General features: G+C 62.0%; 1 protein-coding gene across 1 annotated transcript in view; it reads left to right on the top strand.

Moving 5' to 3' along the window:
• Nucleotides 1-3642: 3642 nt before the first annotated feature.
• GRID2IP (Grid2 interacting protein) overlaps nt 3643-17773 on the top strand; it is a 38332-nt gene continuing 24201 nt past the window's right edge. The window contains exons 1-3 of the mRNA XM_059862082.1: nt 3643-4280; nt 7002-7156; nt 16803-17054. Of these exons, the coding sequence (XP_059718065.1) occupies nt 3645-4280; nt 7002-7156; nt 16803-17054 (1043 nt within the window). The 5' untranslated portion in view covers nt 3643-3644. The remainder of the gene's footprint in view (nt 4281-7001; nt 7157-16802; nt 17055-17773) is intronic.

Consider the following 17773-nt stretch of genomic DNA (forward strand, 5'->3'; position numbering starts at 1 on the left):
TCCCTAAAGCGAAATTCCTGTGCTTTTCCAGAGCTGTGAGCGCGACATTCCCCGGTAACCCCGATCCCCCCGGTCCCAGCCTGTCCCAGGTGAGGGGGGCTCGCTCCCGCACCTGCCGGTCCCAGCGGAGCCGGGCTGAGCTGGGAACACGCGGGAGGCAGCGCTCAGCCCGTCCCTCCGAGCCGTGTGACAACTGAAACCGCCGGGGCCGATTGGGTTACGGGGCCTGCCTGGAACTTGCCAGAGAACCCGTCCGGGGGCGGCCGCCGCGCCGCCCATCCAAAGGCTCCCGAACTGCTGGCATGGTTTTCCCAGCTCCGGGGCCCGCCGTGCCGCTGGCTGGAGCTCGGACAGCGCAGGTAAGCCTTCCAGGGATGCTCCAGGGGCTGCGGCCGAAGAGCAGGTGAATCGTCTTGGTGGGAGGCAGGAAACGAGCTTGAGTTTCAGGAAGAGTCTCTTTTTTCCCTTGGTAAGGCCAGTGCACCAAACAGGACATGAGAGGGAGAAACGCAGCCAGAATATTCCCGGGGCACAGCTGTCTTGGAGTGCAGCCCAAGGCACCTGGGTCCTGATGGAGGATGGAGGGAAAAAGCCATTCCCCCATCCCACTGAGACAGCAGAATTTCTGCAGGTACAGAAACAGCTTGGCTTGGGTCACTGGATGTCACCTGGCAAGCCTGGTGGCACAGAAGGGGCTGGGGTGGTCACGAGGGGTTTATTTGTGGGGGGACAGGCAGGGTCTGTGTGTGCCACGGTCCCTGGGCACAGCCAGGCCAGGAGCTGCAGGGAGGGCCACCACATTGGCACTGGCACCAGCACTGCAGGGGAGCTGGCCCACTCTCGGTGCCCTGACAGGCTGTGCTGAAGGACAACCAGCCAGCAAACAGCTGGGCAGAGGCTGAGACTCAGAGGGATGAAGCTCATTCAGTCCAAGCCCTGTGAAAATCACTTAGAAAGACTCATCTGGTCAAAGTCTGGCAGAAGGTCTTAATGGAAGCCACATCCATTCACTTGGGATCCCAGAACTGAGCTCTTTCAAGGATTAAAATTCGCTGTCAGTGTTTAAAGTGCTCAAGTCAGTTAAAAATTGAGGGAAAAGAAGCAATTACCTCACTGGCTGAACAACAACAAAAAAAGAGAATTAATTGCAGTTTTGACTGTTTGAGCAGGGAATGGTAACAGAGATGCCTGAGTTTGTAGGAGCTGTGTGTGTCAGTGCCAGCACGGGAGGACAGAGGCCCCAAAGCCCCGGCAGTGCTGCTCAGGAGATTTGTGCAGGAGAACCTGCCAGAAAGGAGCTGCAGAGGACAGGAGGAGCAGGAAGAAGTGGGTTTCCATCCCCTCAAGCAGTGACATGACCACAGAGGTCCCGAGCAGGAGGAAGACCCCGCAGCTCTCCGTGCTCAGGCTGCGCCCAGCCCCGTGCCAGCTGTGCCAGCTGTGCCAGCTGTGCCAGGGAGGTTTTCCCAGCCCATCCCTCACTGCCGGCAGCACGGCCGGTGCCGGAGCCGAGGGGAGGCCGAGCACGGCGTGCTCCATGGAGAGATGCAGACGCCCCTCCCGCTGGTGCCGCAGCAGGACGTGTAATTCTCTAAAACCTCTTAGCGTGCTAAGCCCTGGGATCCCTCAGCGCCGAGGAAGCCGAGGAGAAAATCAGAAATAGCAGCTTAGGGGACAGTCGGTGCCAGCGCGGAGGGCTCTGTGGCCAAACAGGGCTCGGCTGCTGCCCCCTGCCAGGACCCACGGAGCAGCCTGGCTGGGGACAGCTCTCCTGGTGAGCCCCCAAGTCCTCGACCCCAAATCGCTGCAGCAAACCACGTGTAGGTGGTAGTCCCCAAACCTCGGTGTCTCACTCACCTGTGCAGAGGTCCCGGCCCGCCCAGGTGGCCCCGGCGCTGTCCCCCTGCTCCGCACGGCGCTGTCGCTTCACATTTGCCCTGTGGGTGAAGGATTTCCCTCCACAGGCACTAATCTGTTTTCCCTCCTTCCAGCTCCTAATTCCCCCCAGATCTGCAGGCTCAGGTCAGCACCAGGCTCAGCCAGGACGAGCACGGCAATTAGACTGCCCGCGCTCCTCCGTGCGATGGAAATCGCGTTAATTAGGAAAGGAGAAGGCCAGAAGGACCTTAGTGCGGGCGTGGCGCTGAGCTGGAGCCGCTGGAAGGGCGCAGGGCTGCCGTGAGAAGGCCGGGAAGGGGCAGCCACCCCCTGCCCACCCTGTCCCGGTGCCACGGCAGCACCGGAGCGGCCCCGGGGGCTGCAGCGAGGACGGGGAGCCGGGATGATGCTCCCAGGAGCCCTGCGGGTAGATGGGAAGCGCTTTCGGGGGTGATGGAGGAGAGTCAAGAGAGCTGCGAGCCCTCGGTGGGACGAAGCTGCCGCCGCTGAGAGCCCCCGGATGGCTGCGGACTTCTGTAAGTGCTGGAGCCCAGGGGTGCAGGGTGCAGCTCCCCGCTGATCTGCCGGGCTGTCCCTGCAGCACAGCCCGCAGCAGCAGCGCTGGGACCGTCCCAGGGCTTACTGGGCTCCTGCTGGAGCTGACAGAATGCGTGCTCAGCAGCCCCGGGGATGGGTTTGGGTTTCGTCCTGCCAGGCTTGCCCCGAGCTTCACCCTCAGCTCTTCCCCTCTGAGTCTCATAGTCTCTGTAGGGTGATTACCCAGGTAAAATTGTCTGAGTTTCATTTTTGTAAGTGCTTAATGTGTGTTCAGTGACACAGAGGGAATAAACACGGCGGTAGAAAGCATCTTCCCAGACAGCTGAGATTAACGGCAGAGGAAAACCCCGTGTGAATTCTTTTAGTGAGTGTCAGCGGACAGTGCAGGCACTCACACACCTCAGAGTCACAGACTGGGAGGGCTGGAAGGGACCATGCCAAGGTCATCGGGACAGCACAGCTTGGGAAGGGCATCCGAGTGCACTGTGCCCACCAGCTGGCCGGGTTCACCTCGGGCAAAGGCAGCTCCTGCAGATGTTCGGGGCTGATGTGCCCCACGTCTCCTTGGGCATCCCTGGAGCCAGTCCAAAGCCTTCACGTGAGCCACAAACAAGTCCTGCTGAAAGCCATCATCCTGCCGTTTTGGGATGCTGCTGTCAGGACAACTCACACACGGCACTGAGGGCACAGAGAAGTGGTCAGATGAGAGGATCTGGGAAATTCTAATTTACAGTAATTTTCTAGTTGCAAAGAGCTAAAATACTGAGTGTTGAGAAGGGCTGGTTAAAATCAAGCTGGTGTAAGTCCGTGGATCATCTATTCATTAATGTAACATGTCAGAGAAGTGAACTAATCATTTTGATGGACAAATAAATACAAGAAGATGCCTCAGTGAGGCTCCTGGGGAAGGGGGTAGGTGGGTGCCCCATTGAGACCAGGGCTGTGCCAGGTCACATCTGAGTGCCACGTGTAGCCAACGTGGCCCCCTCAGCAGCCAAAGATAGAGTGAAAGCTGTTATTTTAAGGAAATCTAGAGGAAATACAACCTCTTGGGGCGTTTCTTCCCACGGTGAGGGGGACACAGCACACACTGTAACCCCCCACCCGATGGGCTCCACGCAGCATCTACAGGAACCACCCCGAAGGATGGAAAAGCCACCACAACTCCTCTCTTTTCCTCTTTCCCTCCTTCTTTTCCAGTCGCAGCCATGCCGGCAACCAACCAGGGCTGGCCCGAGTCCTTCGGGTTCCGGATAAGCGGCTCGGGGCCGTGCTACATCCTCTGGGTGCAGGAGGGCAGCAGCGCGGCGCTGGCGGGGCTGCGCCCGGGGGACGAAGTGCTGGAGCTCGAGGGCCAGCCCGTGTCCTGGCTGGGCTGCGAGGCGCTGCTGGCGCTGGCCCGGCGCTGCGGCAGCGTGCCCCCAAGCATCGGCGTGGTGTCCCGGCTGCAGCGCGCCAGCATCCCCCCCGGGCCCCGCGGCTGCTTCGGCTTCCAGCTGGCGAGCGAGAGCCCCCCGCGGGTGGCCAGCGTCAGCCCCGAGTCGCCGGCCGCGGCCTGCGGGCTGGAGCCCGGGGATTACCTGCTGGAGGTGGACGGGACCCCGGTGGCGCTGCCGGAGGTGGCGGCCGCGCTGGTGGGGTCGTGCCGAGGGCGGTCCCTGCGCCTGGCGCTGCTGCGGCCGCAGCGAGGGGACACGGCCGGGGACATCACCGGGGACATCTCGGGGGACACCGCCGGGGACATCTCGGGGGACACCGCCGGGGACACCGCCGGGGACACCGGGCCCTGCGCCGGCCCCGCGCGCCGGGACAGGAGGCAGAAGGCGCAGGAGTTCAGCAGGAAGGTGAGGCCGGGGTGTGGGGTAGGGGGCCGGGGCGCTGGGCACCCCCTGTGCCCAGCAGGGTTGGAGATTTGACACCTCCAGGCTTGGCACGTGGGTGGGGAATGCTCCCGGCTTGGTCACGGGGCTGGGGGGCAGATTTGGGGCATGAGCACCCGAGAGAAGGGGCTGGTAATTACCTGGGAGAACAGACGGGTGCTGCCAAGGGCTTGGAGAGTCCCTGGGGATGACCCCAAGTTCTTGTTCCCTTGCACTACAAGGGCGTGGAGAGACCCAGAGGGCAGATCCTGCTCTGCTGCGTGCCTGGATGTCCCTTCAAAGCCTGAGCCTGTCACCCCGCAGACATTTTCGTTCTTATTTTGTTGCAAAAGGGAAAACATCGATGTGATTACATCTTCGTTGTGCTCCTGAAAGCTTCCTAGTGGGTATTTTACCAAACACCTCGCCTTGTGCTAATTATAAATTTGATCACAGTTGTTTTTTTTCACTCTTTCTAATTTCCATTTCAAAGTAGCCTTTTAAAATGCTGTTATGAAAATAAGCAGGCTGGTAGGGCTTTTTTTTTTTTTTGATCCCGAGTTAATAAAGGAACGAGACATCCATAAAGAGATTTGTGGGTATCAGGCGAATCCCCTCAGCCAGCTTCTCCATCAGAGATTCACGAATACGCACTGAGGTTTGGATTCATGGGCGTGGGAAACAGATACCTGCTGATTACAGGAGATTAACGAGGAGGGGCGGTTGTTCCGTGCCGCCTCCTCCGTGTCTCTGAAGTTACATTCAGCCAAGTAAAAGATTCCTGGATGATCACAGGAGAACGATTCTGTTGTGGTGCTGTGAGCGCCCCATCAGCACCTCTGTCCCCTCCCTCCCCAGCCCCAAAAGCAGCCGGGCCAGCCACCCCAGCGTGGGCAGGAGCAGGAAGGCAGAGCTGCTGGCTGCGGGAGCCCTGCTCAGCTGGCAGAAGCCTCTCCAGAGGGAGTTCACAGCGCAGATGTTTGGAGTGGCTTCAGTTTCTACAGGATGTAGAGAGCACTAAAGCCAGCAGGGTGTTTCACCCCCTCCTTTCCCGGAGCCCGGCTCGCCAGTGCTGCTGGTGCTGCGAGCTCCCGGCTGCCAGGCTGCAAGGTCGGAGGGTGCTGCTGGTTTGTGTTTCACACTGCCTGCCCACGGGTCACCTTTTCCCAGCCTCCTTCCTTTGGTGGAGCCCCCGGCTGAATGGGCTGCCTGGCAGACAGTGGTGTCCATGCCAGTGGCACTGGGGCAGGGCTGTGCCAGGGCCCCCCGTGCTGGGGGCATCACCAGGGAGGTGCTCACGGTCTCAGCTCCAGGGCAGTGCCTTCTCTTGTCCCCTGTGTGCTCAGGGACACGCTGGGGACTGCCTGAGGGCTGGCAGCACCCCCGTGGTGGTGGAGTCCCCATCCCTGGTGGTGTCCAAGGAGGGGCTGGACGTGGCACTCAGGGCTCTGGGCTGAAAGAGAAGGTGGGGATCAGGCACAGCTTGGACTCGAGGGTCTGGGCGGTTTCTTCCAGCTGGAACAATTTGTGATTCTGTGATTCCCACCCACCAAGCCCTGCAATCCCAGCCCAGGCAGAAATTTCACAGCAGCCCTCTGGGATCCATCCCACCAGGAGCACCACAGTCTGTCAGTCCTGTGCTGGACCTGGGGACCGTGCTGACGAGCCAGCCCAGGGGACACTGCTGCTGTGGCTGCCCCAGATTTGGTAACCTTGAAGTGCTGCTGCTGCCGGGAGCCCCTGCAGTGCCTGTGCAGAGCCAGCAGCACCAGGGGGCTCTGCGGGGTCCTGGTGCTGGTGTCACCCTCCCTGGGGAGCTGCCAAGTGGGACAACACCTGGAAATATGGCTCTTCCCCTTCCCCTGGCAGGTGATGCCTGTGGCTCCCTGGCAGTGCCACCGCAGGGGCACACAGAGCCCTGCACACCCCCAGAGCCCGGGGAAGGGTGAGGGGCTCCTCTCCCTTCCTGCAGGCAAGCCCTGCAGTCAAACCTGCTGGCAGCACAAAACCACCCCCTTGCAGGAAATCCCAACACTCACAGGTACAGAGGGGCTGTCACAGGGAGTTCCTGCATCCCACCTGAGAGGTCCAGGTGAGGAACCAGCTCCCACTGCCCAGGGAGAGGGGGCAGCCCCCCAGCGAGGGAGGAGGTGAATAAGGAGGGTCCCATGTAGGGTAATTGGCTCGATGGTAATTAGCTAATTACTCTGCCTGTCCCAGCTGGAGAGGATGGGCAGTGGCTGGGAGCTGTCAGTGCTGATCCAGGGCTGGCACTCACCTTCATGTTCTGTCTGCCCATTCCCAGCAGCTTCCCGGGGTAAGGGCAGGATGGAGCTGCCCAGAGAGATCAGGGGGTGGTGCACAAAGCTTAAGCGGCTCTGAAGGCCCATTGCAGCATCCTCTGCCGGGCAGACTCCAGCCTGACCCCATCCCAGCTGTGGCCCAGCAGAGTTTGCGAGCTTGGGGTCACCCCCCTGTTCTTGTGGACTGTTTGGACCAGCAGCTGCAGGGCCAGGTGTGAGAGCAGAGCAGAGCAGAGCTGAGCGACGGGCTGACCTCTGCAGCGTCCCTCTGCTCCCGGCGTGGTTCCCTCCACCCTGGCTGAGCGGGGAGTGGGACACATTTCCCGTGTGGCAGTGCCCCTGCCATGGTTCCACGCCCTCCTGCTCAGTGTCCCTTCCCTCTGCTCCCCACGCCACGCTGCAGGTGGATGCCATCCTCGGGGAGCAGCCGGCGCTGAAGGAGAAGCTGTTCACGGTGCTGAAGCAGTACGCGGCCGAGAGGAGGGTGGAGTGCCTGGCGCACGGCCTGAGCGTGCTGCTCACCCAGGAGTCCCACCAGCCCCTCATCGACAGCATCAGGTACCGGGGGCACCTCCACGCTGCCCTGGGGCCACCGAACCACGGCTTCCTGTGCCTGCTGCTGCCGGGGAGCAGGGCTGGGCAGGGCGGGCTGGGAGGGTCCTGCGGGAAGGGGTTGGGAGGGTCCTGCAGGGAAGAGACTGGGAGAATCCTGCAAGGAAGGGGTTGGGAGGGTCCTGCAGGGAAGAGATTGGGAGAATCCTGCAGGGAAGAGATTGGGATGGTCCTGCAGGGAAGAGATTGGGAGGGTCCTGCAGGGAAGAGATTGGGAGAATCCTGCAGGGAAGAGATTGGGATGGTCCTGCAGGGAAGAGATTGGGAGGGTCCTGCAGGGAAGAGATTGGGAGGGTCCTGCAGGGAAGGGGTTGGGATGGTCCTGCAGGGAAGAGATTGGGAGGGTCCTGCAGGGAAGAGATTGGGAGGGTCCTGCAGGGAAGGGGTTGGGATGGTCCTGCAGGGAAGAGACTGGGAGAATCCTGCAGGGAAGGGGTTGGGAGAATCCTGCAGGGAAAGGGTTGGGATGGTCCTGCAGGGAAGTGGTTGGAAGAATCCTGCAGGGAAGGGGTTGGGAGGGTCCTGCAGGGAAGAGACTGGGAGAATCCTGCAGGGAAGAGACTGGGAGAATCCTGCAGGGAAGGAGTTGGGAGGGTCCTGCAGGGAAGATGCCAACCAGCTTTCCAAGGGACAGCTGAGCCATGCTCGGTGCCACCTTAGCCCAGCACCCCTGTGGGTGTGGGGGGCCTGCACCCACTGCCTCTGCCTGCAGCAGGGGATGTGGCTCCCATTCTTGGCTGTGATGTGGAAGGGAGATGGGATTAGCTGCAGAGCCACTGGAGATTCTCCAGAAGCTTGGCCAGAGAATAATCCGAGTTCTGCAGGGTGAGAGCTGCTGCGGGCAAGGGCTTGGCCAGCGCTGCCAGCAGCTCTGGCAGTGGGGGGCTGGGGGTCTCTGCTGGGGCCATGGGCTGCCCGGGGTGCCAGGGGGTGGTCACTCACCCCGGGGTGCCCTGGCAGTGCTCTGCTGGGGCTCTGTAGCCCTTGTGCCAGCAGATCTGGCAGCGAGGCCGGAGCTGGGGCTGGAGCTGGTGCTGGCCCAGGGACACGTGGTGGGATTACAGCCAGGCTGAGACCATGGCCATTAGGGAATCAGGTCTCCATCTGGCCTCGCTCTGGGCCCAGCTTTCCAATTGCTGCTTTAATCAGAGCAATTGCAGGATATTACAGTTTCCATAACAACGTCCCCGTGCGGGGTCTCTGCCGTGACCCACGATGGCAGGGTGGGGGTGGCTCGGGGCCCTGGCCATGCAGTGTCCCCCTGCTGTGCTGGGACTGCTCTGGGTCCCCCAGAGCCCTGCACACCAGGGGACAGCAGGCACAGAGCCCTGCAGGGCCAGGGTGCAGAGGGGACAGCCAGCTGCCTGCAGTCACCTTGTCCAGGTGCCCATGCCCAGCCTGTCCTGGCCCCACCGAGCATTCTGGAAGGAGCCGACCTGACAGCAGCTGGGGCTGGGGCAGGGATGGATGGCACCGAGCCAGACCTCAACCATCACCCCAAACTGAATCACGAAATAAACCCCCACCCCTCACAATTCAGGAAAATTCTTTCCCCCAGCAAGATCCGTGAAAATACCTCAAATGCCTCGGATATCCCCTTTGCCATCATCCCTGGGGAATTATACAGGATTACTTCCCCCCACAGAGGGGATTTGAATAAGTGTCCAAATCTTCTTCCGGACCCAAGCCCCTCTGTGGGGGGCGCAGCAGGTTCCCCCCAGGATGGCCCTGTCCCAGCAATCCCTGTGTCAGTGAGCAGAGCATGGCTGGAGCCAGCGCTGCCATCCCGAGCTTGCCCCATGCCCAGCCTGTGATGCCATGGGCAGCCCCACGTTTTATGGCTCCCCAAAACAGGGGCAAACCCCCTGACTGCCCCCTGCCCCCGTGGGAAAGGTTGACACCAGGGCTGGGGCAAGGGGCGCCGTGCATCTGGCAGCTAATCTGGCTTTAATGGAAATGAAATATTTAGCTCAGGGAAAAGATTTACCGTCTAATCTTAATGAAATGAAGTCAAGAAAATAAATAAAGAAGGTGCCCTGCAGAGCAGGTTTCCCAGCTGTGGGTGCTGGGGGCAGTGCCAGGCGTGCTGCTGTGCCTGGTCCAGCTGCTGATCCCGGGGTCTCTCCAGTGGCTTCACTGCCAAGCAAGGGCTGTCCCTGCCCTTACTCTCACTGCAGGCAGTGAGCAGCTCCAGGAGCTCCAGGGGGCTGTGGATCCCGTGGGTGATTCCAGCCCCTTCAGTCTGTCTCTGGCTGAGCAGGGGTCTGGGGTCTGTGCCCTGAAGCAGCACACAGAGCTGGGAGGGCCCTGGGGGGCTCATGCGGGGGGTGTCCCGGTTCCAGCGCTGGCTCTGGGGTGGGTGCAGTGTGGGGGTGCTGCTGTGGCTGTCGTGCTGTCCTGGGGCACAGGGCAGCCACCTCGGGCACTGCTGTGGGTGCAGTCTGGGCAGAAGGGCCCATCAGACCTGACCCAGTGAGTGTCCTGGGGCTTGTCCTGTGGGATCACCCCAGGGGGAACTTGGGACCTCCTTGGGACCTCGGGGGTAGCCACGGTGCATCCCCGTGGGGCTGTGCCCGGTTCTGCAGGGACTGTTTCCACCTGAGATGGGACAGCCCTGCACAGCCCGGTGATCTCATCCCTGTGCTCGCCCTGAGGAGCCCTCAGAGGGTGGGATGAGCCTCTTCTCCCCAGGACGGCAGTGCCATGGGCCAGGGATGGCATGGATGCCGGGTGAGGGGTCCCGGGGCAGGCGGCTGAGCGGTGGCACGGCCCGGCGGAGGTGGCGGGCTGCGTGTGCCCCTGTGTCCCCTGGCTCGCAGGGCCAGCCGCCGGTTCGTCCCCGTCTCCCACTGACCCTCGCGCTGGCCTGATTGGATCTTCCCTCTGCACCAGCTGTATTTATTTTTGTGCTGTTGCTGCTGCCGGCTGTCCTCTGCTGTCCCCTCCCCTGCTGTCCCCCCGGGCTCCCCCCGGGCTGAGCCGCGCTCCCGGCAAAGTGCTGCGGCTCAGCGTAACCCCAGAGCCCGACTGGGCACACGGATCCTCCCGGGGCTGCAGCCACCTCTCCTCTGTCCCCCAGCCGGGCTTTTCCACCATTGGATTTTTTTTTCCCCCCCTTTCTTTTTATCTCAAATGGATTTCATCCCATTTGCCCAGAATTAAGCTCTTGCAGATTTTAATTTGCTGACATTTTTTTCATCTGCTTGGCTGTGGGTAGCGGGGATAATGCACGTGCCGTGGCGGGTCCTCCCCGCTCCCATCCCCTGCCCATATGGCTGATGTGTGCAGGCAAAGTGCACAGCTGTACTTCTGCCCGAGGATGCTGAAATCCGGCTGCCAGGGGGGAAGATGAGCTGTCTCGGGTGAGTAACGAACGCGCCTTTGCCGGGAGTGAGGGAAACGGGTTTAAATCAGGCTCATCCTGGAATGTGGCAGCCCCTGGCACTGCGAAAACAAGGTGTGCTGGAAGTTAATTAACTCTTAGCCTCCGTATTGCCTCGGAGCCGCTCCGCTCGAGGGATCCGCCAGGAGGGGGAGGCTCTGATTTGGGTTATTCCGTCACAGCAGAGCTCGGGGTCTGTCCCCTCTGCTCCCCGCTCGGCCTGGGCCGGGCATGGGTTATTTTGGGCCGGCCGCGGTCTCGGGGGGTCAGTCCCTCGGTGCTGCGCTGATTCCTGAGCTGGTTTCACAGCAGGGCAGAGCTGCGGTTCTGGCGGTGCCGGCCCCGCACCCGGCGCTCCGCGGAGCTGACCCCAGCTCCATCCCTGGGCTCTGGGGACAGGAGTCACCCTCGGGGCCGGGCGGGACGCGGGGGATGCCCTCGGTGTCACGCAGGGCTGTGCGCTGGCTCACCCCCACCCCGCGGGCACCGTGTCCCTTCGCAGCGCGTGTTTGGCCGGCGGTGCCGTGCCAGGGATGCGCCAGCCCCTGGCGGCACCGTTTAGGTTAAAAACATCTGTTTGCAGTGGAACTGGGGGGAAACTCAGATCCCGTCCTCCCCCCCGAGCCGCAGTGCTGGGGACAGCAGCAGTGACAGCCAGTGACAGTGACACAGCCGGTGTCCTGTACCGGGGCTGGGATGCCGGATGTGTCTGGTCCACCCCTCTCCCCGGCTGCGTCCTTAGGGGAAAGCTCTGGCTCCGTTTGGGCTGTGAGGTTGTCTTGGCTCTCCTGTCAGTCCTGTTGTGCTTCAGGGCTGCGGGCAGGACAGTTTGGGGCGGTTTGTTCTTCCCTGTTTTGGTTTCGCTCCATTTGCTCCCGGGATAAAGCCAAGGGGGCCGTGCCGGGCTGGGCTGGGCTGGGCTGGGCTGAGCTGAGCCCGCTCGCAGCCCTGATCGCCGGCACAGCTGAAATCGCTGCGCATCGGGGACTCCCTTGCTGCGGGAGAAATTCCACCGAGTCCGGGTTAATAACGCTCCCAACACAATCTATTAGTCTCAGCTTGTTTTTCACGGCAATAAAACTGCCTGGCGTGTTCCTGTATTAAACTGCTCCAACCATCTGTGACCTGCCCTGGATCAGAAATTTCGTTTCAGCCATTAGGATTTAAATATTATGGCTTGTGCTGCTTCCCTGCTTCTCAACCCCCTCCACACACCCACTTCTCCAGGGCTGGGGGAGCTTCCCAGCTCTTTTGGATGTGGATGGAGCACGAGAGGCCCCCCGGCTCCCTGGTCCTCTGTCCTCCTGTCCTCCTGTCCGCGGTCCTTTCATTCCCACTGAAAAACCACCTGGGTCACAGCGTGGTGATGGAGGAAAAGCAGCTCTTGTTCGCTTCCATTAAGAAAGAAATCCCTAATCTGATGGCCCAGCATATGCTCAACTGCCCAAAAAAAGGGGAATTAGGGCGGCAGGGAACAAAACGTGCCAGCAGTGAGACAATTGGGAGCGAGTTCCTTTTTTATTGGCGGAGTTCAAATAGGTCATGACCAAAATGCCTCGGTGGGAAATCTCCTGATAGGAGATTAAATTCCTTTGGCAAATCAGACTCCGGCTGGGATGCAGATGGGATCAGCCTGGCCCGCCTGCACCCTGCTGGAGTCCCAACTTTTATTTTGGGAAGTGGTTACTCAGGATGAGTTTTCCAGTGCCTTAAAGAAACCAGGGAAAGCAGCCTGGAGCTGCAGGAAAAGCGTTTCTAGGGGTCTCTTTGAAGGTCTCCGTGTCCCCGGAGCTGTGGGACCGCCTGTCCCTGCCAGGGCAAGGACAAAGCCAGCAGGTCGTGGTGCACAGCGTGGTTTGGGCACAGGGACACTGGATTGGGGACAGCTGAGGGCACCCTCGGGTGCTGATGGGGAAGGGGACCCCCAGCCAGGCACAGGGGGCAGGGACTCTGCCCCGGGGACTCTGATGGATCGTTGCTGGAGCTGGAGCAGGGATGTGTCAGGAGGGTGACCCTCTCCAGACAGGGGGTCCTGGGCTGTCCCCAGGGCCACCGGGGTGGCCGGGAAGGGCTGTGAGGGGCTCCCAGCCCCTTGCTCAGCCCCTGCCTCCCGGCCTGCCCGCACTGCCAGGCAGAAAAGCACCTGCACTCCTGGTAACTGGTGACAATGGTCCCATCTGCAGAGCACCTGCGGCCAAATGAGGGATTGTGGAGCCTCCCAGCACGGGGAGAACGGGAATGGAGTCACAGCTCCGTGCTGGAGAGAGTTCTGCTCCTGCACCAGGGTCTGGAGGCTCCTCATCCCCCTGTCCCACACACACGGGGACATGAGGTTTGGGAATTTGGGGTTCATAAGCAGAATTCCTGATCTGGGGGTAAAGCCTGCAAGAGTTTTCTCTCCTGGATTTTAGAATTTGGCCGGACCAGCAGGGTTTTTCAGGACTGGTAGTGGTTTCCACAGCCCAGTTCAGACATAATCCAAGTGTAGCTCCGTGTTTTAATCCACTCTGGGACGTGTTTTTCTGCACAACTGACAAACTCAAGGTCAGGTCTTTGCTGGTTGTTTTGGGGCTAAACCGTACACTTTTCATTTCTCCTTCCTTTGCTGCTACCTGGGGATTGTGTGTGATGTTGGCCGCTCTGGGAAGCCTCACATCCTCTTCATCAAACACCAGTGATGTGCGCTATTTAAATTAAATCAGGGTTTTCTCTTTTGTTCCTACTGAAGGGCACTGCTGTGTTACCCTGGGGGTAAAGGGTGCTCCGTGTGAGGCTTTGGGCCCATGACTCTGATCCTGGTCCTGCTCCTGGTCCTGGTCCAGCCTGGCAGCTCCACCTCCCCGCCCAAAGCCCGCACCCCTGGTGCCGTTTGCCTTTAAGGTTTCTCACCCCTTCCTGCAGCACGTAATTTAAACACAAGCACTTGAGAAGTCAACTAATTAGCACCAGGGAGGCATCCCCCCGGAGTTCGGCGCCGAGCCGTGCCCTCCTTTCTGAGGAACGACGAGATCGTTCCAGCTGCAAACCACAGCGCCTGCACTTTTTGGGGAGAGGGAGAGAGGGAGAGAGGGAGGGCTGGCGGCTGCGAGCCGGGGCTGAGCAGGGCAGCCAGGGCAGGAGCCCGGCAGAGGCCAGGGGGGCTCTCGGCCGATGCTGGAGCCGCCCCTGGGGCTGGCAGCGTGCCGGTGCCAGGTGCCGGTGCCGGTGCCCGGGCCCGTCTGGCCGCGCTCCCCGGGCACGGCGGGGGTGCCACACGCGGGGCGGCACCGGCTGGCATCGTGGGCGTGAGCCGAGCCCGAGGCTCAGCTGCATGAGGATCTGAAGCATCTCCCTTTTGTTCCCGCCGCACCCCGACAAATGGGAAAGGACCGGAGTTTCTCCCGGCATTTTCGGTACGTGTCCCCGCTCCGCTGCCCGCCCGTGCGGGTGCTGGCAGAGCCTGGTGCCCCACGGGCGTCCCTGGGATGGCTCGGCTGCCTCTCGGGGCTGGGGGACCCCGCTGTGTCCCCGGGACAGCCCTGCCACCGGCTGCCGGGGGAGTCGGGCGAAGCTGGGATGGGAGCTGGGGTGGGAGCGCTGGGAAGAGCCCGAGTGGGGCTGCTCTGTCTCCAGGCCTGCAGGCCAGCCCGGGGGGATGAGGACGAGGGGCTGGGGCTGTGATGGAGCGAGGCTCGCTGTCCTTCGCTCCCCTGGCTTAGCAAACTTGTGGCAGCTCCACCGGCCCCGGCCCTGCTGCCCTCCCGGGGTCACGTCCTGTCCCGCTGAGCCCCAGCATCGCCATCCCGGGTGGGACTGGCCGGGGCAGCTCGGTGTCCCTCGCAGGACATGTGCGTGTGGCACAGGGGCTGGCTGGGAATGGGGCAGGCGGCTCCCAGCGAGGGCGGGCTGCAGGAACGGGACTGTCTGCCCGGTGCTGGGTGAGCAGTGACCCACCTGGCAGCTGTGGGGTGGGACTGTGGCACAGGCTGAGAGGTGCCAGACACGCCAAAGGGAGCCCGGGAGCCGAGGGCAGGGGACAGGCACGGTGGCACTCTGCCACCATCCTGGCCGGGCTGCTTTGGGGGTGGGGTGAAGGTGAAGCAGCCTGGAGCATCTGGGACTTTTCCTGGCCTGGAAAACGTCCTGAATTCACATCCGTGTCTTTGAGCAGACTGACTTCTCCCAAGTGAGTGCAGAAGCAGCTGCAGAGCAGGGCTGGTGCCCCGGGGCTCAGTGGCACCGGGCATGGGAGCGGGCACAGGGCTCAGGGATGGGGGTGCCTTTCCCATCCCTGTCCTACAGGAAACAGCTAGGGCTGACCTGGAGCACCCGAGGAGGAGGAGGAAGAGGCAGCAGAAGGCACGAGGCCAGCACTGTAGCACCCTGCCCCCGCCTGACCTCCACAGGCAGGGTGGGCACATCCCTGCTCCGTGAATCCCGGTGGGATTTGCTGGGAGAGGGAAACCCCAGCTGGGCACTGCTCCTTGGTGCCATGGCAGTGCACAGAGGCAGGTTTGTCCTGGGGGATGGCAGGACACTGCAGGAACAGGAACAGAAATGGTTCTGCCTGCTTTGGTGGCACTGTTTGTAGCAGTCAGTCGGGTCTCTCCTGTCTGGGCCCTGCTGTGCCCCAGCTCTGAGCCAGTCCTGGGGCAGAGCCAGTGCCAGGTCCTGGGCTGGGGCTGAGCTCCTCAGCCCAGTGCTGAAGCAGAGGCTCGTGCAAAGTGGGACAGCTCCGCTGGAATGAGCAGATATAATTTGGCCAATTAAATGGGGTTGTGCTCATTCTGCCTGTGAGGAACCTGGACTTCTCCCTGGTGGGTGCCCAGCCCGGAGCAGAGGCTTGGGGGATCCACATCCTCCCCTGTCCTACAGGGTGAACTATTTATTAGCAAAATTTCCCTCTTTCCTAGTTGCTGCTTAATCCCAAATCAGCTGTGAGTTGCACCAATGTGTTGCTTGTTTTAAATTGTCACCAGATTCTCTGCGTGAGCATCTGCCAGCTTTGGGTGCCTTGTGGTCTGTCTTCTGCACCAGCTCTTGTTTTGAGTTCTGCCTTTGGCTGGGGGAAACAGAGATGTGCTGGTCCCGGTAGGTTTGGGGTTTGAGCCTCTCCTCCTCTGTCTCCACCCAGGGTTTTGTGTTCCCTTAGTGCAGCTGCCCGAGGGAGCCCTGTGGGATCCCCTGCCAGCCCCAGCTGCATCCCGGGTGCTGCCCCTCGGAGCAGCTTCTCTGGGTCCTGTGGCACCAGTTTGGCCCAGTTCCTGCTCTGGTGGGACACGTGGTCGCCAGGCAGCCGGGGTGTGCTCACACCCCCGGGGCTGCGATCGCGCCGGCCGCGCTCTCTCTCACACCCCGCGAGGTGCCGGGCGCTAACGAAGCGGCGCTGCCGAACCTCCCGGGACGGTTTTGTGGAAACGAGCTGCAGCTGCAGGGTTGCTATAGAAACACTCGGAGATGCCAGCTCCTCCTGAAGCCCCTAAATGTGCGAGCGGAGGGCAGGGGAAGGTGAGCAGGTGCCGGGGTCTGCCTGCTGTGAGGCAGAAGGAAAAGGAGAAGATGAAGTGTCTGCCGGGGTTCTGGAGCTCGCCCCGGCCCAGGTGGGAGCGGTGCCTCCTCCTCCCTGCTGGGATCCCGCTGTGCACTCCCCGTGCATCCTCTGAGTGTCCCGGGGGTCCCTGCAGGGGCACGAGGGCCACTTGGCTGCTCCCACCAGGCAGAGGGGAGGTGACCCGAAATAGAGCGAGTTCCAGGGCTGTCCCCTTGTCCCCTTGCCTGTGGCATCACCGTGCCTGTCCCTGCAGCACCGTCATCTCCCAAGGGCCACGAGGCTCCTGCCTGGCTGTGGAGGGAGCTGGAATGTGGGACTGTTCAAGGCTGCAGCCCAGGAGAGCAGAGTCTGGGGCAGGAGATGGGGGGCAGCGTTTTGGGGGTCCCAGAAGAGGCAGGTCTGGAGGAAGGTTCCAACATCATCGCTCCAGCTGAGCTCTGCATGGGATGGGGGAAGAGATGCAGGTGGTGTCCTCGGTGTCCCCAGCCCCCTCGGTGTCCCCAGCCCCCTCGGTGTCCCCAGCCCCCTCGGTGTCCCCAGCCCCGGCATTCTCAGCTCTGGGAGGACTGAGGCCAGGCTCACACGAGGAGTTCAGCTCTTTCCCTTCCAGGGCTGCCCGGACCCGCAGCTCTGTGCCACACCTGCCGGGGCCCCGCTCCTCACTCCCCTCCCTCCCGCAGGATTTTCATCCCCAAGAAGCACCGGCAGCGCTTTGACGAGGTGGTGTCGCAGAGCCTCATCAGCAAGCTGTGCCGCTCCAAGAGCGAGCACGGCAACCGCCTGCGCCGCAGCCGCAGCGAGGACCAGCAGGAGCGGCTGCTCGTGTCCACCCGCGCCAGCTCCGTGCCCCGCAGCCACGAGGAGCTCAGCAAGAGCCTCCGCAAAACCACCTCGCTCGTCAGCAGCAACGTGGCCTCGGGGGCTGCCCGCAGGTACCGCCCCGCTGGGTTCGGGAGGGGCGCTCGGGGTGCGGCTCTCCTGGGACCGGGATGAACGAGGATCCCTCCCTCCGCAAGGCTGGGCGGCTTTGTGCCCCTTGTCCCAGCTCCGGGACACCCTCTGTGTCCCCTCAGCTCTGCAGGGTGGATGGACGGGCTGTTTGAGGAGCTGGGGTGGCACTTGCAGGCTGAGAGGGGATGTCTGCTCCTCCCTGGGTGGGATGCAGGCTGGGCCAGCAGGATTTGGGGCGCCCGGCTGTGCCAGCAGGATTTGGGGAGCCCAGGAGTGCCAGCAGGATTTGGGGCGCCCAGCTGTGCCACCAGGATTTGGGGCGCCCGGCTGTGCCAGCAGGATTTGGGGCGCCCGGCTGTGCCAGCAGGATTTGGGGTGCACGGTTGTGCCAGCAGGATTTGGGGTGCCCAGGTGTGCCAGCAGGATTTGGGGTGCCCAGGTGTGCCAGCAGGATTTGGGGTGTTCGGTTGTGCCAGCAGGATTTGGGGCGCCCAGGAGTGCCAGCAGGATTTGGGGCACCCGGCTGTGCCAGCAGGATTTGGGGTGCCCGGCTGTGCCAGCAGGATTTGGGGTGCCCGGCTGTGCCAGCAGGATTTGGATTGCCCGGCTGTGACAGCAGGATTTGGGGTGCTCGGCTGTGCCAGCAGGATTTGGGGTGCCCGGCTGTGCCAGCAGGATTTGGGGCACCTGGGTGTGCCAG

Source organism: Haemorhous mexicanus, chromosome 17 (assembly GCF_027477595.1).
Source record: "Haemorhous mexicanus isolate bHaeMex1 chromosome 17, bHaeMex1.pri, whole genome shotgun sequence".
Classification (NCBI taxonomy): domain Eukaryota; kingdom Metazoa; phylum Chordata; class Aves; order Passeriformes; family Fringillidae; genus Haemorhous; species Haemorhous mexicanus.